This window comes from Sander lucioperca, chromosome 23, assembly GCF_008315115.2.
Source record: "Sander lucioperca isolate FBNREF2018 chromosome 23, SLUC_FBN_1.2, whole genome shotgun sequence".
NCBI classification, from domain to species: Eukaryota; Metazoa; Chordata; class Actinopteri; order Perciformes; family Percidae; genus Sander; species Sander lucioperca.
In genome coordinates, this window is record NC_050195.1 from 20,602,477 (window position 1) to 20,622,746 (window position 20,270).

The following is a 20,270-nucleotide window of genomic DNA, read 5'->3' on the forward strand; positions in this document are numbered from 1 at the left end:
CTGTTTTCCGTCAGATCGTTTATAGATGTCGACGTTTCCAACCGCGCTTAAAGGCAGCTTTATTTCACAGGACAGACAGAGATAGAAAAGAGACCAGCGAGACATAGCGAGTGCTTTGTTATTGCAGGAAACATTCAGCTATTACACAAACTCCCGGGCAGTTCAGTGCTTGTGGTGTGTTTTTTATGCTCGCAGTGTTTTAAAACTTTGCAGCAACAATAAAGGCAGTGATGTTTCCAGTTTACTGTACGGGTTTCTCACACCGCCTCAAACTAAAGCTCAAAAGACACCGGTCGCCGGTTACATTATTGGCCACTGCAGCGTGACGTGGGGTTGCGTTTTCCAAAAGTTGAGTCGGTCTCAACTTTTCGCCGCAGGCCCGCTGTGTTGTCCCTCCTACAGCAGCCTAAACGCACTACCCCCATTCAAAATGAATGGAAAGGCCTGCTTTTTGCCAGACTGTCGGACAGCCGAACGTTTAATTAGTTCTATGGGGAAATACCTCCTCCTTGTCATTAGAACACATCAGCATAATGAGTTTATTTCTTCACAGTAACAAACTATCTGCTGATTCATGTTTCTGATAAGCACCTACAGTGAGTCAAAGGGCCTGTGATTTGCAAGCACTGCATTCCCAAACAGTGCATCATACATTAATTGACTTTGCTTCAACAACACAGCAAAAATGTACAGCTGTGACACAACTAAAAAGTGTGGATCAGCCACATCAAACACCACTTCTGAGAGCCTTTTAATAAATATGTGTATGAGGTCTGTTTAGTCATTGTGAATGATGGGGGTGAATTGATGAGTGTTTGTCCTCACCAGTGCTTCTGTGAGCAGCTCTGTCCGGTGCTCTGTTGAGAACTTGAGTGTTTCAGACTTCTTGCCGCTGCCTTTGCGGAATGTAAGGTTGAACTCCGTTCCCTGACCTTTTCCTACCGGACCGATACCACAGATGTCCCCATAAGGCCACTGGTACCACAGACAGCAACAACACAGAGTTATAGTCACACACAAGCAGTTTGAACATAAAAAAAAAAGATGTTATGGTACTTTAAATCCCCTTTTTTGCATTTATAAGCAGTATACAAACATTTAATAAATGGTTTATTACACATTATGTAGTAATAATAAAGTGTTTATTAATGTTTTTGTTAACAGTTGTAACTCCTCCTGTGGACACCCGTAAATAGAGGCTAATGTATGAACAGGTAATGAATGACGAAATAGTAAAACACAGTTGTAAGGATATAAACTATGTTTTTATAAGAGAAGTTATAATTGCTGACAAATACTGTATATTATTAACAGTTACAACAATGTATTCAAATGGATTTTCATTAGTCACATCAAAGAAATAAGAACAGCACATGCCACAAGCGCCTGTGAGGCACTGGTAGCTATAGAGGAGAAAAGGCTCCTGAATGACAGAGTTCCTCTACGACAGGCTGCATATACACTGACCTGATTTGTTACTTCTAGCGTGGCAGGGTTGTAAGTGGTAATGCCATACGTCCCCACTGAGAAGACTCGCTTGTACCTGGAACACAGAGATGGGATGAGTCAGAAACACAGCCTACCCATCACCAACCACCCATGGCAGCAACACTACAACAGTGCAGGCAGTCGCAGGCAGTTGCATAACATTAGCAGTCAATATGAGGAAGAAGGCTCAATGTGTGGCGGCCCTTCAAACATGTGGGGGTTAGCTGAAGCAAAGCTAACCGATCCAGTTAGCCCTGATAACTTGGAATCTCAAGATTCCCAATGGGTCAAATATATCTCATTACGTAAATAAAGCTCCATTACGTCTGCAGGATGGACTGCGAGGAAAAGGGTCCATTTGTAGCCCTCCGTAAGCTAATGATGAGTCAAGGATAGGTGACGTCACTGGGGCTTGGTTAAGTGACGATATCATCCTCATACAGGTTTATTATGTCAGTTTCCAGACATTTTATGAGGTAATGGTTGAGGTAAGGCACACACAGGATGAAAAGATGAGAAAATATTATTAACTGCCACTTTCAAAACTGTGATAGCCAGACAGTTAGCTGCATTGAAAGTCATTACCATTCAGCCTTAATTCTCACTATTCAGTATTGACATGTAATACCAGGCTTAAGCAATGCAGCTATGATTTCTTAATAGTACCATTACTGCTTGAGAAATTGCTACTCTTTGTATGCATTTACCACATTAGGCATCTCAGTGACTTTAAAATGAAAGGTCACAACTTATCGTACGTTAACAGTTTTTCAATGAGTCACCCTTTGATTCTGAAACAACTTTTCATCGGAACTGTGGTGAGAGTGGGACTTTCTCACACAGTAGGAAGGAAGTCTAAACTTCAATTTTGCCAATTTTTCTGCATGTTACGCTGAGTGACATGTGCATGCAAGTGTGCGTGCGTGTGTGTGTGTGTGTGTGTGTGTGTGTGTGTGTGTGTGTGTGTATGAGCAGGCAGGCACGTCTGTGTGTGCTTGATTGCCAACAGTTTCAGTTGGAATTTCTGCCCAATTCATAGCATTCTGCCTGCTGTTTGATTTGAAAAAGGGTCATTTGAGGGTTTTGGTTATGTAAAAAAATGGTTTGGTGAGGTTTTTAGATTTATGTCAGTGTTAAATGTAAGTGTTTATTATTTGTATCTGGTATACATGCATGTACAACATGTTCTTTTAGCACCTCCATAGCAGTATTAGCAGGCACACTGAACATGCTGACTAGGCTCCTTTCTTTTTTGCGCATCCGCCATGACTGGCTAACATTAAGAGGTCTGGTGAAGTTATCGGCTAATCCTATCAAAAAGCAGAGTAAAAAGAAGTCAAATTGAGAGGTTACTTCCGCATAATGCATTCGGACTTGTATACAGAGCACATGACTAACATAAACAGACAGGTCGAGCAGTGGCCTGAGGCAAGGCCGGAGTGGAATATTAGGTCCAGGCACATCCCACAGTCAGTCCTTCCTTTTTCACTTATACAAATGTCACATCCTTTTTGTGTACCTTCCCCATTAGATAAGCATTTACAAATGTACAAATGACTTAATTCTACTCTCACACTGAGCTTTTCTTTCCACTATTCTCAGTTTCCGTCATCTTGGACCACAACTCTGTCCTGATCTCAGGGTGCTGTCTCTCTGCAAGTCTTGACCTTAGTTCATTATTAATTATTCATTCTCTGTATCCCCCTCCTTAATTCTATCTTGGTACAAAGGCAATGTCTAACCCTTATCTTACATTTTGACTGTACATCTTTTCCTTTGTGACCTTCACAGACATATTCCTTTGTGACAATACAAAACACTAGTTTTTGTTTTGTAGATGTTTTGGAAATTTGACTGCCTGCATGTAGGAAGGTAGGATGAGATTAAAGCAGCCATATTATGCTCATTTTCAGGTTCATAATTGTATTTTAAGGTTGTACCAGAATAGGTTCACATAGTTTAATTTTCAAAAAACACCATATTTTTGTTGTACTGCAGTGCTCTCTCTCACTGCTGCAGATCCTCTTTTCACCTGGTCTCTGTTTTAGCTACAGAGTGAGACCTCTTTTCTTCTTCTTCTTCTGTACTATCTTTGATTGCACTGCACATGCCCAGTAGCTCAGATGTAGATCATGTCAGCTAGCTAGCTCCATAGACAGTAAAAGAAAGGCTGTTTCTACAACTTCGGTCAGTTACAAGGCAGGATTAGCTGGGAGACTTCTAAATGAGGGCGCACATGTAAGTAGTTATTTTGTAGATTATGGTGAACTTGTGTGTGTTGTAGCAGTGCTTTGCTACTGAGAACGAGGTAGCATGCTAGTGTTAGCATGCTAGCGTTAGCATGCTAGCGTTAGCATTAGCGTTAGCATGCTAACGCTACGAGCTAATGGTTGCGGTTAGCCTGCTCGTGCCGATTTTGAACAGCTCACCCAGAGACTGAAGGCAGGACACATTCAGAAACTGTATCTCACTCTAAACAGCATGGATGGATTTTTTTCAAAGTTTGTGTGTGTGTGGAAGCACCAGAGACACAACATAACACCCCAAATCCCAGAAAAAGTGATTTTTTCATAATATGGGCACTTTAAGGTGAATTTGGGGGAGTAAATTAGTATATTTATTATAATATGTAGAGACCCTAGGAATTTAAATAACCTTACCAGTGTTTTTGCATGTTTTGGCTAAAACAAATCACGTATACTTGATTTTTACTGCTGATCATTTTACAACTCATGCTGCTGTGGTTCAAATTTTCATTCATACAAAGATATGAAAAACAACTAAGCCAAGACTTGAAACTACTTGAAACTACCCTAGGAAAGCACCATGTCTGCTTAGATTATTTAGTTTGTTTGACGTAAATGAAGAGCAGACATGACGTTGATTTTCATACAGGACTGGAATGGATGAAAAACAATAATTGTCGTGATTGTAGAAAAGCATTTCCAAAAATCTTAATTACTCTGGTACAGTATGCCTTGAACAAAGGTCAAAAGTAATGTAATACATGTGCAATTTGTACTAAATGGTCTAAAACAGTGGAAAGGTCCTTTAACTCTTCCATAAAAAGGAAATACATGAGGAGAAAAGAGTGCTATAAACAAGCTTTACAGGTACAGTTCACACCACAGATATAGTTTGTGATAAGTTAAAGCTTACTCTACATTCAGTCTTACTGTACAGTATGTCTTTACAGCTTTTCCTTCCACTCCAAGGGTTTCATAATATCACATTGAGCAACTTCCTGTATCTAACTAAGTCCACTTAACCACTGCCTCTCCTCTTTAATCAAAATTTCTCACAAAGAAGACTGAGCTAATGATTTGTTTGACTGCATAAGAAGCTTGGACAACACAACATAATCCTTCCGTACAAGACTCAACAAACACTAGACTTCAAGGATGCAAAGAGTGGTATGAGGAGAACAAGTGAAACTATATAAGACCATGTTACAGCCCATGGTATTTACTGGTATGTAAAACAGCAAATATAAAATATATCTTGAGCATCTGTAGCTTCCTTTTGTTGAGGAACAACATAAAGAAGTATTCAAAGAATGTGCAAAGAAGATTGTGATTTGCACTGTCATGCTCTGAAAAAAAGTGTAGAGAAGTGTTGTGCTTGAAAACTTAAATGACAATCAATTTGTCAAAAATCACGCACACACGCAACACAAATCCAATATTCTCTACAAGCTAGAGTCACAAGACTTGAATTAAACATGAACACGGGCACATATGGAGGGAAAATGCTGCTGCAGTAAAGCAAAACTACAGCAGTAAAGATCTATTGTAATTTTAACTATTGTAGAAAATTGCCTGTGGCAGGATCTAAGGGTAAAAGAACTAAATTCCTTTTTTATATATGGCCAAAAGGAGCGCGCTAATTGCAGACGAGTCTAATTAAAGTTTACTTTCGGAAACATGGTCTGTATTCACAGTGAAGAGCTGTACTCCTTTCATCTGTGAAACTGTACCTGTTTAAGTCTGACATGATCCTGCGGCCTCTATCTGAGGCCATGCTTAATTAAACCTGGTACATTCTGCTTTGGCTAACAACAAGTAAGTTTTTTTTTTTTTTTTTTAATCTATCACTCTGGCAGAAAAAAATACAATGCATATATGTATCAAATACAATACAATTAATGCTATGATTTAATGTTAAAGACTAAATTAGTTGGTAAACAATCCAACTGGAGAATTAGTTTTTGTGATTTACTACCCACTGAAGACAAAAGTAGCCTACGATATCTGCGGTTGGTATTGAAGCAAGATGAGAGAGAAGGATATCCTGACATGACACCTCTTTCTCTTTCTGTTGGCCTATTAAAGCTCTGTGTGAGTTGCACCCTTTTCATACAGCAGACGGGCAGATGACAAAGATCTACTGAATTGCGTTTGACCCATTCATACACTGCTGTCAAAAGATCATTTCTAGTTGTCAGCACTTGTACACGAGTGTCTGCAACTGTAAGTTAAGCTTCACTGAGAAATCACAGAAATGCATTACAGAAGCATACAATTAGGTTTCATTTTTATTTCTCTCTGCTTACTCGCTCTCTCATGGTCACTCATATTGTCCTGTGCTCTCATCTCTCTCGCTTCGGTGAGTCAGCTGAATGACCTTCAAATGTTATTATCAATAAATTAAGTTTCCATCCCTAATAGAGATGCCTGTTCAGTGAGCGACCCATGGTAAACCCGGGTTAACCCAGCTGACATGTGTAGACCTTTTCAAATCAACCATCTTAAACGGCGCCACTGTGTCGTTCTGAATGGGGCGTTGGCCTCCAGTGTCCACCACACATACATCTACACTCGACTCTGACGGACACTTCAGGAAGCATTAGCAGGATGAAGCCTTGATGATGGCTAATGCTTTGCAGCCCTGCTTAAGTTACCAAAGTCAATGGCAGGCCTTAATGGGACAAAGACATTTAGAAAGCAGGTACTGGTAATGTGATCCCACTGGCTCACTGCTCAAACTGAAACCTGTCCATTCTTTAGCTTTGAGGGCCACCAAGGATGTACATCAAGTCCCATCTAGCTTTAGGGGTGTAATTTACCTATAATCTCTAACATGAAAACAGATACCCTGTGCACTAGATGATTGTGGACGTTGGGCCATTCAGACATATGTTTACAGCATAGATAAAGTATGATGGCCTTATTCTAATGTAATGTATTCTACCAATTCAAATCTATTTGTGTCAATACCTCAAAACATGTTATAATAAGGTCAATATGACAAAACATTAGTGCTAATGAGTGACTGCTGGCAGTGGTCTGAAAACCTCCTGTCCCTGGCTAAGATAAGGATGTCAACACAATGAAGTACTGAGTCAGGATTTTTAGCATTTTCCCAAACTGTCTTTACAAGGTGATGAAGGGAAGGGTTTAGGTTAATGTTGCCTTGTACACCAATGTAAAGAAGATGTGGAGGTGGAGTTGTGTGGCTTACTTTCCCCTCCAGGAGTGTTTGGTGGTGTAGAAACAGGCCAGGTCTTTGTTTTCTTTGACGACATTCATCTTTTCACAGGACCTACAAAACAGAACAAAAGTTATTAAGACTAGAATAAAAAAGCAAGCCCTTTTACTAGGGATGTCCAGATCCGATCACGTGATCGGAAATCGGGCCCGATCACGTGGTTTCGGACTCGATCGGAATCGGACGTTACCTCCCGATCAGGACTCGGATATATATGTATATATATTCTCATTATTTTTTAACACATCTATAGTTAGGCGGTGGCACAGAGTTAGACCCTTTTGACTCCACACAGAAACAGCAACACGTGCGGCATGACATCACTTTGTTGCAGAGACGCTATTGGTTAAATGCCGGCAAAGTAGAACACGGAAGCACCTTGAAGCGGAAAGCGCGAGTATGTCTGCGGTCTGGAGGTATTATAAAGTTGAATTATTATAGAAGTATCGGATCGGGACTTGGTATCGGTAGATACTCAAAACCAGATGACTCGGACTTGAGGGCAAAAAAACCTGATCGGGACATCCCTACCTTTTACATTTTTAGCGCAGAGAAGAGTTCAGAAAATAAATAGGTGGAGGATGTATATTTGAACATTACTTGAGAGAAAGTGTTATATTTTTAATCACACAGCAGAGGGGAAGAATGATAACCAATGGCTCTCCATGTCTCAGTTAATGTCAGCTCTATAAGAAGTCACCACATAACGTGTACCTTCACAAGTCATTACTACATCAAGTTTATATAGTACACATTCCAATATACTGAAACACACACTTCACACAGTCATTCAACATTTTACAGCTTGAAGGGAGCGACTCCCACCAGACGCTCCCTCGGCTACAGAACTAATGCAGAGTAAACCGTGATTATAACGACAGAGTAATCCATGAGCAGTCCATCGCTCCACGACTGGCTGATTCTTCACCGTCATTAGCTCAGCTATGAACCGTAGCATCAACGCATGTGGTAGCACATGACTTCTGTATTATAAATCTCTCTTTGACATCCTCACTCTCTCCTTTATGGGTGCATTTTCACAAACTCACTTTGTAAAGTGGCAAAGTTAAGGCAACAACAACTGGGAAACAACCTGCTCAGCAAAACTGAGAGGAAAGAAAGGTCTTTCATTCCAGCCTGATATCACAGGCACAAAACAGTGCACCAGCTGAGCGTCTGTCAAAAAAGTCTGGTGCAAAGCCAGTGTGGCCTATTGATCGCTATAGACAAACAGGGGTTCGGCCATGTCTTAGTGCTTTGGCCCATTGCAGTATTTGAATGAAAATTACAGATTAACAAGGATCCACATTCTTGTCACTAAATCCGAAGTTTCCTTTTCCAACTAGGACGAACCAAATAGCATCGGTGGGATGATTAAGAGTGATGCTCTGTTACAGATTTTTTCAAACAAATTAAAGACATTATAAATGAAAGGCAAAGCAGTCAACAGAGCAGAATAGAGTAAATTGAGGGAATAACTGCCTCTCCTATCCTTAGTGCAGTACATTGCTGGCAGTTGCAATGTGACAAGGGGAACCTGTGTCAGCATTCTGCCAGGATCCTGGAAAAATCTGACTCCAGTGTTCCTTCCTCTCCATTTCAGTGTGTGGAGAGCAAAATAGCCCCCAAAATGATGGAATCCACCATTCACCGAGGGGACAATTGTCTGGTGTTCAGAGAGGGCATGACGAAAAATACAAGCTTCTTTCAGGGGCCACAACACTGGACGAGAATCTTTAGACATTAGCCAGTGTCGGCGTCTTAATAATTGATGCCTGTGCTGGAGAATCAACGGTGCAAGGAACAGTCAAGAGCCAAGTTTTTCATCAACCGTTTTTTTCTTTTCAAACACGCATTTACGGAGCTGCATAATGAATCTAATCCAAAGTGGGGGGACTGATGGAATGTACAATAGGAGATGTTAGCAGCAAGCAGTGCACAGTGTGCTCTTTGCTGCTGCAGAGGGCAGAGCAGTTTTTATTATATTACAGGGTTGAGAGCTGTGATGAGTGTAAAAAAAGACCAAGGCAGATTGCAGGATTGGGTCATGTGATTACCCCACCGACCTCTTCCTGCCTATATAGCAGATCAATAGCAAATTATTCATGGAATATCCTTGACTGAGTTTAGCAAAAAAAGAAAGAAAAGTAAATAGGAGGACTGTGAAGTAAATATAAATGGAACCAGTCCTAAAGCAAAGAACATTTACATGATAACTTGTTCCTGACAGGTCACACAACTTTTTAGAAACTTTAACAAGCACAGCTTTTGGTGATTGCTAACCTAGCTGTGACCGTCAGTACAATCCATAGAAATAAAATGAATTTCAAAAATCCATTTCTATTACTCTGGTACAATCCCATAGTGTATATTTGCTTTCTTCAACCAAGTAGCACTGCTAATAGGATTGTATCACACCTCTAAATGGGACCCATCTTAACAACTGAAAACTAACTTTCAACCATATTACTGACTAACTAGACCAAGCCACAGTTATACTTTAAGTGCCATGACAGTTAACATGTAATATTGTGTAGACTGCTCTTTTGCTGTCTATTTAAGTCTGTTTTCTACCCTGTTTCTCACAGCTGTTTGGAGAAAAAAATTGGATCACCTGTTTTCTTTTAAAATGCACAATATAAAGAATATGAAAACTTCAGCATCAGTGTGAGTACAAGGGTCAAACGATCATCTGCAATTACGTCATTATATGGCTTATGGCCCTAACCATTTTTTACACCTCCATTTAAAATTATGTTGAACATAAAGGTATGACCGTAGCTGAACTAACAGTACAATAATAGCTAAGCAGTTTAAAGCAATACAAAAGACATCTACTGTACAGGAGACATCTGGGCCTTCAGAATCGCATATGAATTTGATCAAATATTATCAGGAGCCTTGCCATAGCCAGGGACATAACGGGAATATCATGCTAGTTTCTGCGATGTGGTTTTCTTCTTGGAAGCTTTTTTTCTGCACTTAAGATGTGTTGCAATGTCCTCCCTTTATTTGCCAATTACATGAAGCAATCTCTCTGCCAAGACGGTAACTTTACGGTCAAGCACTACTTTATCGTAATGGCTCTCTGAGCATTCAATGAACCACTTGCTTGCAAAATCGTATGTACTTCTGTAAGAGAGAAGTTACATGAAATGCGTTCAAATGGCTAAGGGCGATTCTATAAATCCATTTGAGGATGTGCGCTGGGTCCCGACCTGTCAAGTAAATCCATGACAAGCAGCATTAACGTTAACGTTACCTGCATCTCAAGCGCTTAGCTCTGCTTCATTGCAGCGGGCCTACAACTGTCTGGCTAAAAACAAGCACGAGAGCACCGTTTCAATGATGTCGACACTGCTGCTCCTTCTAACTAGAATAACAAATAGTTCAGACATTAATTTTGTCAGCGTTTGTTTGCCAAATGCAAAAAAGGGGCTGTGGCAGGCTAATGTTGGGTTAGCCACAAGCTAGCGGCTAACTAGCACATCACTCACACAGGTTCTGCCTTGCAGTAGAGCTAGCTAGTCGCATTAGCCGCGGGGTTCAATCAAGCAAACATGGAGAAGATGGCTTGAAGACAGTGGCAGGTGGTAGCGGGTGCATTTACCTGTAAAATCGCTAACGGGTATTAATCGTAGCCGTCCCTCAGCCCCCCACCCTCCTGATTGCGACCGGTGCTTCTCCGTTTTCCCACTCTGATGCTGTAGGTGCTCAGTTACGCCGTATTCCCCCCAATAGGGCTCAGGACGCTGCCATATTCCTGATACCAAAAGTGAGCTACTGCGCACGCGTGAGGCCTGCCTGTCATGCGGCTGTCAGCTGATTGGTTTGTCGGGACGCGGAATTATCGAGATGCCGACCCGAGATCTGTTGTTCTTAATTTCCTTGAGTGTTTGTATTGATACATACAGCCGAAACTGACCTCGGAACAGTTTTTTTGTGCCGGGCTGGTGCTAGGCTGGTGCTGACTGGGTTATTTAGTAGAATCTTTAGTTTCCATTTGTGCTCATTTGAAACTAAAGGGTGAATAAGCGACAGTTTAAAATGTGCAACAAAGACTCAAATATAGACTGGTCAGTCAGCTTGATAATGGCTGTCTAAATAATCTTTGTGAATTGATCTGATGAAATGGAAACTGAATTACACTATTTCTACATGTACGCCTCGCCTACACCTCCTTTTTTTGCATATTTTGCTTCTTGATAGCTATAGAAGATTGTAAAAACACTTAAATGCCAATTCAACCTGGTATTTGTTGTTTTTCTTTTTATTCTTCTAGGTAGCAGTAGCCTGCTGGGTAAAAAGGATACACATGGGGGAAGAAATATTATTATGCCCTCTAGGGACACCAATGCAGCAATACCACTGCTATAATAGAAGTAGTTTACACCACACATACACACATACAGGCACATACACAAATTTGTGCCATCAAAGTCAACACCACAACTCTGCTGTACCGTTCCATTCCTTTTTACTTAACTTATTTTATTTCACTTATTTTATTCTTATTTTTATTTTTTTGTTATTACGTACTGTGTGTGTATATATGTATGCTTATATTTTTTGATTCTTCTGATCCTTCTTATATTTAGAGAATGTGTGACATGCACCAACAACACCAATCCAAATTCCTTGTATGTGTAAAAAATGTACTTGGCAATAAAACTTTTTCTGATTCTGATTCTGATTTTGATTCCGATCCCCTTTGCAAAATGTATTTCCTGAGGTTCACCATACAGCAATAGGTGTCAAATATGGATGTTTGTATTTTGTCCTATATCCTTCCTACTACAACAGTTTACTTAAAATGCATGTGTCAACCGCTTGTCATTGCTTTATTGTTTATTACATATTAAATTGTTGTGCTCTCATTCGAATGGTTTCTTTGCATACTTCTGCTATTGCAATGACCTACATTCTTCTACAATCTAATATCTTTGACAGTTTGCAAAAGTATAGTTCATAGACCAGTTGCAGATATGACATCAACACTCACTAATTTTGGTTCCACCACAAGAGCTATGTGAATAATGAAAGTAACCACTATGGTCTAACTGACCACGGTAAAAAAGCAGCACCAACAAATGGGACTTTAACAAAAACTGAGGAAAGGAATCTATGACTTGTAACCCTCCAGAATAAGGTTTTAACCTTGTGGTGTCTAGTCTCTGTCTCAAATTGTAAGTGACTCACCGCGATTGAAGGTAAAGGGGAAACATCTTGGTCTGTGTGGCTGACTGATGTTGCACAGTGAATTTGAGCGGGCAGGGGAGCATCAAGTGGTCACATTTTGAGGCATCTGATTATGTGAACAACCATGTGCTGCCTGTTAGTCTAATTTAATTACAGCGAGAGAGACATGAGGAAGAAAAGTTTCATTAAACGGATAGGGATGTCCTTTTGGCTTCAGTAACATATTACAAGTAGACAGCGCAACAGAATCTCTTAAGTTTTTATTTGGATCACATGGAGTCAAATTAGTTTAACTGATGGAGAAGCAGCCATGATGAGTCCCATCAGTTAATCAATAGAAACATGCATTAACAGAATACTAATAGCTGGATAATTATGTTGTAAATATGAAAATATAAACACTGCCATATGCCTAAACTAGTTTACCAAACTGCATTATCTGCAATCAGGAATTTAGAGAGATATGGATGTGGAAAATGTTTGAAGATACAAAAGAAAAACAGTATACTTCAAAACAGACTGGCAGTGGTTTAATGTGACTGAGAGATGCAGTCAAAGTTGGGCCAGTCATTGTCAAATATAATCTTGTTTTGACCAGTAGCTTGAGATGTTGCGATCCCAATCTGAAGCTTTATTATGAAACTATTAATTCACACTAGGGCATGTGATATACACTTAAGAGTCACAGAAAAAGGCATAGGCGGGAGTGTAGATTCTCTCAGTGTGAACTGCTAATGAGGAGCAGAGGCCTAAATCTTCTCAGGACCTTTCACAATTCTAGCTCAATACTGCCATCTACTGCTTAATACTTTACATTGACAAACAGGCCCAGTTTGTTGACATAATATTCATCTTGTAGATTTAAGTCAAATTATCTTAACCTTCTTGTACCTATAACCTGTAAGATCCTTGATAAAATAAATAGCAATGAATGACGAAATAGTCGGACGTGGTGGTCATCATGTTTTGACAAAAAAATATAAATGCACCTTTTTAAGAATTACCCCTTAGAGTGACGAACTGTAGATATTTTTGGACAAACATTTTCGTTAGAAAACATGTTGGCGGACATTTACAGGACCTCTGGATTTGATATTGCTAAGTCTAAAGTTGCCATCCATGTACTATATATGGCAGGATATTCAATTAAATAAATATTTACTTAAATAAATTCAAGTAAATAAATATAAAATAAATAAATATTTGCATTGTAAACTATTTATTAACGTATTTAATTACAATTAAGTGTCTATATGTATGTATATGCAATTTGGCGATTACGACAATGTAGTTGCATTAAGATATCTTATATTTTAGTAGTCCTAAACCATATCACTTTTGGTTACACGTTGTACGTAGCGCAGCTGAACGCACCTCTAGTAACCAAGGCAATGACGCTATTCTCCGTTACCAAGGCATTCTGAAGGCAAACACTAGCTGGATAGCTAAGCTAGCCAATCTGCCAGATAATCTTATAGCTATGATATAACCCCCGTTAACTCCTTCACCGAGTTGAAATATATGTCTAATATAGTTTACTAGAGCCCTCGAATCCAGCATATTACCATTACCTTCTAGTCTGTTCGCTACGTGGCCTAAATTAGAGGCCACCCATTTTTCTTTTGAATCATATCAGTCTACAAGCTAGCTAACTTAGTAACGTTAACGTTAGCTGCACAGCCACCATGGTAAGTAGCTGCGAACATTTGCTGTTTATGATTAGCCAGTCCAACTGTTTGCTTTTACTAATCTTCTCGCTCTGTTTTATTCAAAGACGGGTAGACAGTTAGCAAGCATCACAAAGATAGCACGTTGTATGTGCAAGCTCATGTGAATAGGCCGTCACATATTAGCAGGGGGGAATCTTCTTCAGGTTAGCTTATAAGCTAGTTGTGGTTTCCATTACAGCTTCTCTCTTTCTCTGTCCATCTTTCACCTTTGGTGACAGTCTCTTTACTATTTTTTTCTCTTTTTGTCTCCATGTAGGCTGAATTTGGGTTTAATGAACACCATCAGAATGAAGTCATCAATTACATGCGTTTTGCACGTTCAAAGATGGTCCTGAGACTAAAGACTATTGACTCATGCTTTGAAGAACTCAAAGATAGCAGGTGACTGATCATACTTATGTTTTTGGTATCATTGTTTGTATGGAAAATCAACTATATAACAAATGTATAATACAACAACGAAGTGCTCTTCAGTTCAGATATAACTGTAATGTTAATGCCCGTGTGCACGTATGTTTCCCTCTGAAGGCTGGTGGAGGAAACCTTCACAGTGGACGAAGTGAAGGAGATGCTGGACGGGCTGCAGGCGGTGGTGCGTGGGGAGGTGGAGATGGAGCTGATCAACACAGCCCACACCAATGTGCTGCTGCTCAGGCAGCTCTTCTCCCAGGCTGAGAAGTTTTACCTTCGACTGCAGAGTGATATCTCAGAGCTGGAGAACAGGTGAGCATTGAGGAAGGAAGCACATTCAGGCTTAGATAATAGACTAAAAACACCCAGCAAACATTTGACGAAAGGTTACAAAGTCAGATTTGCTCATACAAGAGTACATCATGTTCTCATTAAGAATGTATACAACGCCTCCTAGTCCTAAAAGATAATATTTATTATTTATTGAGCACAAATGTATATCTTGTTTATACATTTGTGCACAAGAAATGGATCTTGTATGCACCGAAAATCTAAAACAATCTCACAAAATCTTATAAAATCTCTCGTAAAAACGTTGTCAAATTAAAATGACTTAAAATGATGTGACAGTTTAAGGTCAAACAGAGTGCCACACCAAAGTAAGACATGACCTAGGCCTCTAACCATACAATACACCTTCATGTTCATGAGAAAAAACACCTCCACTATGAACCACTTCCTCCTTAGTACTGTTTAGGTTTAGATCTTGTGCATGTTACAGTCAATGCCAGGCAAAAAGGTCATTTCCAAGCTGCATGCTAGCATAAACTATGTAAATTACAATGGTTTCCTTTTTGCAGTGACAATAGGGTAGCCTGAAAACCACAACTTCTGCCACTTTCTCACTACATTTTAAGGTTAGTTCACCCAAATTACAAAAAAAAAAATGATTATAATTATTATCATATTTTGAGACCTCTGTCAACAGTCCAATCCAACAGAGGTGGGTAGAGCTGTGAATGTTGTTGAAAGCATTAAATAACTACAACCCAGAATCAAATTGTTCAAATGTAGCCTCTCAACAATTCCAACTGCAGAAGTCTCTGAGCTTAAAGCTTTTCCAACTAAAAGTAAAACTTTTTGCATTGCTTGTTACCACTAGTGGTAAATGAAAATTTGTCTTTTTTCATTTTTTGTGAACTAACTCTTTAATCCTTACATTTGGCAAAATTAAATGTGCATATACGTGTTGTTACACATTAGCAATAGTTTAAAAATGAAATGTACTACTGTTTCTTTAAATAAAGTGAATATATATCTTTGTTTTACTGTCAATGATTATTAGCAACTCATGTTTTATAAGTGCATACTTTTGAAGTGGTGAAGTCGCACAAAGTTTGTGGCCACGTGGGATAAAAAGTTTAAACAGTAGAGCAGAATTACCTAAAAGGCTATTCTTGCTGTTGTTACTAAGCAAGGATGCCAAGAGTACATTAGTGTGTTTAATTCATATAACAAGCTTGAGCAATGCAGGCATGTACATGTGATACCAGTAATGAAGATAAATTACATCTGAACTGTTGTCAGAATATACTTTGCACTTTTGACATTTTGGCAAAGGATGTATTAAGGCTTTTTTGTGCAAATAAAGTCAGGTCTTAGGGCATATAGGTTGTTAAATAGATTATCAATAATGCACAGTGTCGTAATTAAGAGGAATCTGTTCTGAAATGAAAGAACATCAATGGCAGTTTCTCAAAATGTTGGATTTGAATGTCAAATTAAAGCTCAAAGCAAACGTCATCCTGTTCCTCTTTTGGCAAGTGAGATTGAGGAAGCAAGGCTTTTCCATGTTCACTACATATACATTATATGATCAGATTAGTGTTGCAGCAAAGGGTCATAAAATTTGAACTTCCGCAGCTGACTGTTCTTAACATGTTATGAACTCATTATCATTGTAAAGCTCCACAGTGCATGTACAGGTTTGAATGTACTTCTATGATATTCAGGTGAACTTCACACAACTTCTGACCTCTGTAACCTTTCACCCTGTTAAAACACTGAGCATGTTTTGGAAAACTTCTTTTGTTTGTAATGTGTTTTAAAGGGCTCAGCTCTACGTGACTGATACGGTGTCTAAAGCAAGGAATACGCCCCATGTCACAGTCTACGTGGGTTCAGCTGCGTTTTCAAAACCACATTTAAGCTTTTCAGAGAGCTGTTTTGTTCGCCACAGGCATTACCTTATAGCCTAAGTGCTAAACTGCCATCAAGAACAAGGGTGTTCATTTTCCTTGCCAAAGACATGTAACCACCAAATAGTATTGTAATGTCAAAAAAAACATTGTGGTAGCAAGCTGACAGCTGTGTGCGGAAATTGTACAATACATGACAACAGGTTTAGATTAGATATTTCTTATTTTATAGACAAGGGTTCCATTTATTCTTAAAATGTATAGATCATATTTGATAAGATTTTAAGCTTTTTGTATTCCTTTCTCTGTCATGTTCTTTATTATTCCACCATCCAATTCTTTGCTCTTCTCTACCCGTATAGGGAGCTGTTAGAACAAGTGGCTGAATTTGAGAAGACTGACTTTAAAACTGCTAAGGTGAGTGTAATGTGCCGCTCTATCACATGTAGAAATTCAAACAGAATCAATATCGCTGTCATTAATCATTATTAATAATCAGGTTCAAAGGATATTCACACCCACATGGAATTCAGTAGCTAGAGAGCAGTGCAACGTTCCTGCACACTTTTAAGTCGTTGTACAGTATATGTCAGGCCGCCTGCCCTTCACACGCAACTGTGCAGTTGAGAAGTCACACATCACTGTGGTTGACCTGTGGTTTAATGACACATGGTTAAAGAAAAAGAAATCAACTTTGAAACACAATACTATCATGGGTTTAGCTATTTGCACCTTTTCTGAAACGCAGAAACTCGTCACCTTCACATTTCTAAGAAAAGCAAACCAGATATGTTTAATTGTTTCCGTTACATCGCCAACATGTTTTAGATCAAGAAATAACAACTGTTCTGTCTAAAGTGTTTACTTTATTCCCAGATAAACCAGGAAACAAACAAACCCAAGCTATTAGCACCACTGAATGAAGGTGGGGTGGCTGAACTTCTTAACAAGGTAAACAATTAGTGCATGAATATATGAATTACATATACAGATAAATTATAGAAAGTTGTGCCCTCATGTATTTATACACTACTTCACACCAATCTTAAATATTTCTCCAGGAGATAGCGAGACTACAGGAGGAAAATGATAAACTGAAGTCCAGGCTGCGGACTTTAGAATCCCAGGTGTAACAATTAGTTATACTTTTTTTTTTTTAAACACAGTTTTCTTATAATTCGTCGACTAGTTTACGTTGTTAACTCTGTGGTTTGATTCCTTTTCTTAGGCAATGAGTGCACTGGATGAGAGAACCAAGGCAGAAAGGGCTCTGAAAGACCTTCAGAAAGTGCGAGGTGAACAGCAGGTACTGTTTGGACTTGGGCTAACAAATCTTGCATTTTCTTTTGTGACATGTTGAGTTGGCTTTCCATTTTACCACTTTTGTTTTATTAACTTTTTATTTCGTTGCATCTCAACATTTGCTGTCATTTGGTTTTATCTGCCAACTTGGACCTTGAATGGTATGTATCCAGCTGACCAAAGTCTTGCTTTCGTCTGTCACTGTGTATAGGAATAGGGTTTAGATTCCGTAGTAATTAGCAATGATTGCCATTTATTTCATCTGAACTTGTATGTTGTTTTATTTCCCTTCAAGCTGGCTGCTCAATCCCAGGAGCTCAGCAGTCTGGAGGACACAGTGGCAGCTCTGAGGGAGGACTATGAAAGGTCTCTTAGTGCCAAATCTGCCTCTCAGAAGGATCTGCAGGAGAACCTGATCTCTGCCAAACATGAACTTCTGCGAGTGCAGGAGCAGCTGTCGTTGGCAGAGAAGGTACGCCGCTGTGGTGCTTACCAATGTCAAGTGTTAATCAGATATCTTTGTAGCAGATATACTTGCAACGCAGCCCAATTATTGAGACCGCTGAGATGGGTGCTTTTAGCGTCTGTGCAGTTGTTTTCATCTGTTTGTATATGCGTGTGGTGTGCAGGAGTTGGACAAGAAGTTCCAGCAAACTGCGGCCTACCGCAACATGAAGGAGATCCTGACCAAGAAAAATGAGCAGATCAAAGAAATTCGAAAACGATTGCAGAGGTGAGCTTTCATTACTAAGTGTAAGACAATGCAATTGTCATCAGATCCCGCCCGAATGTGCGATTCGTAAAAAAACCATATGTTATGAAAAAAATATTTGGCAGTACTGTAAAACAAGCAAAAAACATCGTATTGCCCTTCAAGTTGAATCACTTTTGTTCTGTTCTGTTTTCTTTTACTTGTAAAATTGATTTGAGAAGATGTTTGTCCAATTTTTGGTTTGTAACACTGTTGTTGCTTGTCTGTTTCAGATATGAGCCCAATGAATGAGTGCTACCCAAGACAGTTGGTTTGACAGGTGTCCAGAGGGTAGGACAGGACCAAAATGTATGACTGTTGTTTGGACAAGAAACCATCAGTTCCACTGCTGTAACACAAGAGAGACAGAAACAAGCGCTTCCGGAAGGAATTGTTTATTCATGCTTTATCTGGCATCTTCAGAAGTTATTGGCTTTAGTGAAGAGTGTGAGCAGGGATGTTGGCAGTACACACAACTGATCACACGAAACACGTAGTGACAAATGATAGCCTTCTTCAGCTGTGCTTTTTTTCTACGTCTCAGTTTTGGAGCTCACTTACAGTAGCTAGCAGACTTCCCTCAGTGCTCTATGCAATTATTATAATGTCCCTGTTTGAAGAGGCCTTGTCCATTTGCTGAATTGGACAGATTCGCACTGTCTGCCTGAAGCGTTAGAGTCTTATCTATTGGATGGTTATAGGTGATATTTAGCTTTCTAGCACTAGGTAAATGATTATTGATATTTTTGCTGATCAGTCTTAATTTTAGCAGCGAGCTGAGTTAGACCCAAGCAGATCCCAAGCCAGTTTGTTTATTAATAGTGAACAGCTTCAAAGTAATGTTTCCTGGCCTTCTGAGGTCAATCCTGCTTTAATTTGTTACCTAAAGATTTAAAAGCATTTCACACAAAAATATTTCCAATGATCTGACATTCTGTGAAAGTCTGATCATTGAAAATATACCAAAATGGCTGAATTTATTTTTTCTGCATTTGCATATTGAATGATGTGGATAGTGATCTAGAATGATTTCCCTACTTCCCTACACAAAGGGCATAGAATATTTTTGTCTGGAATCTTTAACTGTGTACTTTTCGTATTGATGTGGGTGATGGAGTGTAAGAGAAAAAAACTAAATGAATATATACATGATGTTCATGAAGTAATGCTCTTGTAGAGTATGATACATCTACCCTATAATACACTAGATGTGCATTTGTTTGTATTGTGCAAAGTATGGGGTAATAAAAGCTGTTGAAAAGAAAATATGTGGCTTTTTAGTTAGTTAAGTCCTTGTAGGTGGTCATAATCATAATAATGTTTTTTTTTCTGCATGTTCGAGCCTTGTGAAAATATCAGGCTGTGATATGTCCCGTGAAGGACTGGAAGGGGGAACACATATTAATGTTAAAAAACCTCAAAGTGAAATTTTCATGCCATGGGACCTTTAAGACTGAATAAACATCACTGTGTCTGAAACTGACTGGTTCAACAAGGGGGCGCCAGACTGCAAAAATGCACAAATTACTAAAATATATGCCTCTCCTGATAAACCATGATGGGAATGTATGATTGATCTCAGTGGCAAAATGTGGCCTCAATTCATGCAATTACTGTTTACAACATATACAAAGTGTTAAGAGAATGTGGACTCAGAAGAAGATTATGGTGAGCTGTTTTTTTGCACTGTTGCTTCATGTATTA

General features: G+C 39.2%; 2 protein-coding genes across 8 annotated transcripts in view; one reads left to right on the forward strand and one right to left on the reverse strand.

Annotated features, from left to right (window-relative positions):
* The window catches only part of LOC116045286 (dnaJ homolog subfamily C member 13), a 35,706-nt gene extending 23,513 nt beyond the window's left edge, over nucleotides 1-12,193 (reverse strand). For 5 of the 6 annotated variants that reach the window (XM_035998042.1, XM_035998040.1, XM_035998039.1 and 2 more), the window contains exons 1-4: nucleotides 12,175-12,193; nucleotides 6,949-7,029; nucleotides 1,468-1,543; nucleotides 826-975 (exon numbers count right to left, since the gene is read on the reverse strand). In XM_035998042.1, coding sequence (XP_035853935.1) covers nucleotides 826-975; nucleotides 1,468-1,543; nucleotides 6,949-7,016 — 294 coding nt within the window. In that variant the 5' untranslated portion in view covers nucleotides 7,017-7,029; nucleotides 12,175-12,193. Of the gene's footprint in view, nucleotides 1-825; nucleotides 976-1,467; nucleotides 1,544-6,948; nucleotides 7,030-10,585; nucleotides 10,790-12,174 lie in introns of those variants that run through there. The other variant, XM_031292869.2, reaches the window with a different exon arrangement.
* A 1,366-nt stretch (nucleotides 12,194-13,559) lies between these two features.
* lztfl1 (leucine zipper transcription factor-like 1) lies at nucleotides 13,560-19,828 on the forward strand. Of its 2 annotated transcripts, none has more exons than XM_031292948.2 (10): nucleotides 13,560-13,862; nucleotides 14,161-14,285; nucleotides 14,433-14,627; nucleotides 16,876-16,930; nucleotides 17,390-17,464; nucleotides 17,575-17,640; nucleotides 17,742-17,819; nucleotides 18,111-18,287; nucleotides 18,445-18,548; nucleotides 18,800-19,828. In XM_031292948.2, exons 1-10 carry the CDS (start codon nucleotides 13,860-13,862, stop codon nucleotides 18,816-18,818), a joined length of 897 nt encoding a protein of 298 aa, XP_031148808.1. In that variant the 5' UTR covers nucleotides 13,560-13,859; the 3' UTR covers nucleotides 18,819-19,828. The 2 variants fall into 2 exon arrangements, with proteins under 2 accessions (XP_031148808.1, XP_031148809.1); XM_031292949.2 differs by having other exon boundaries at nucleotides 18,129-18,287.
* Nucleotides 19,829-20,270: the final 442 nt, after the last annotated feature.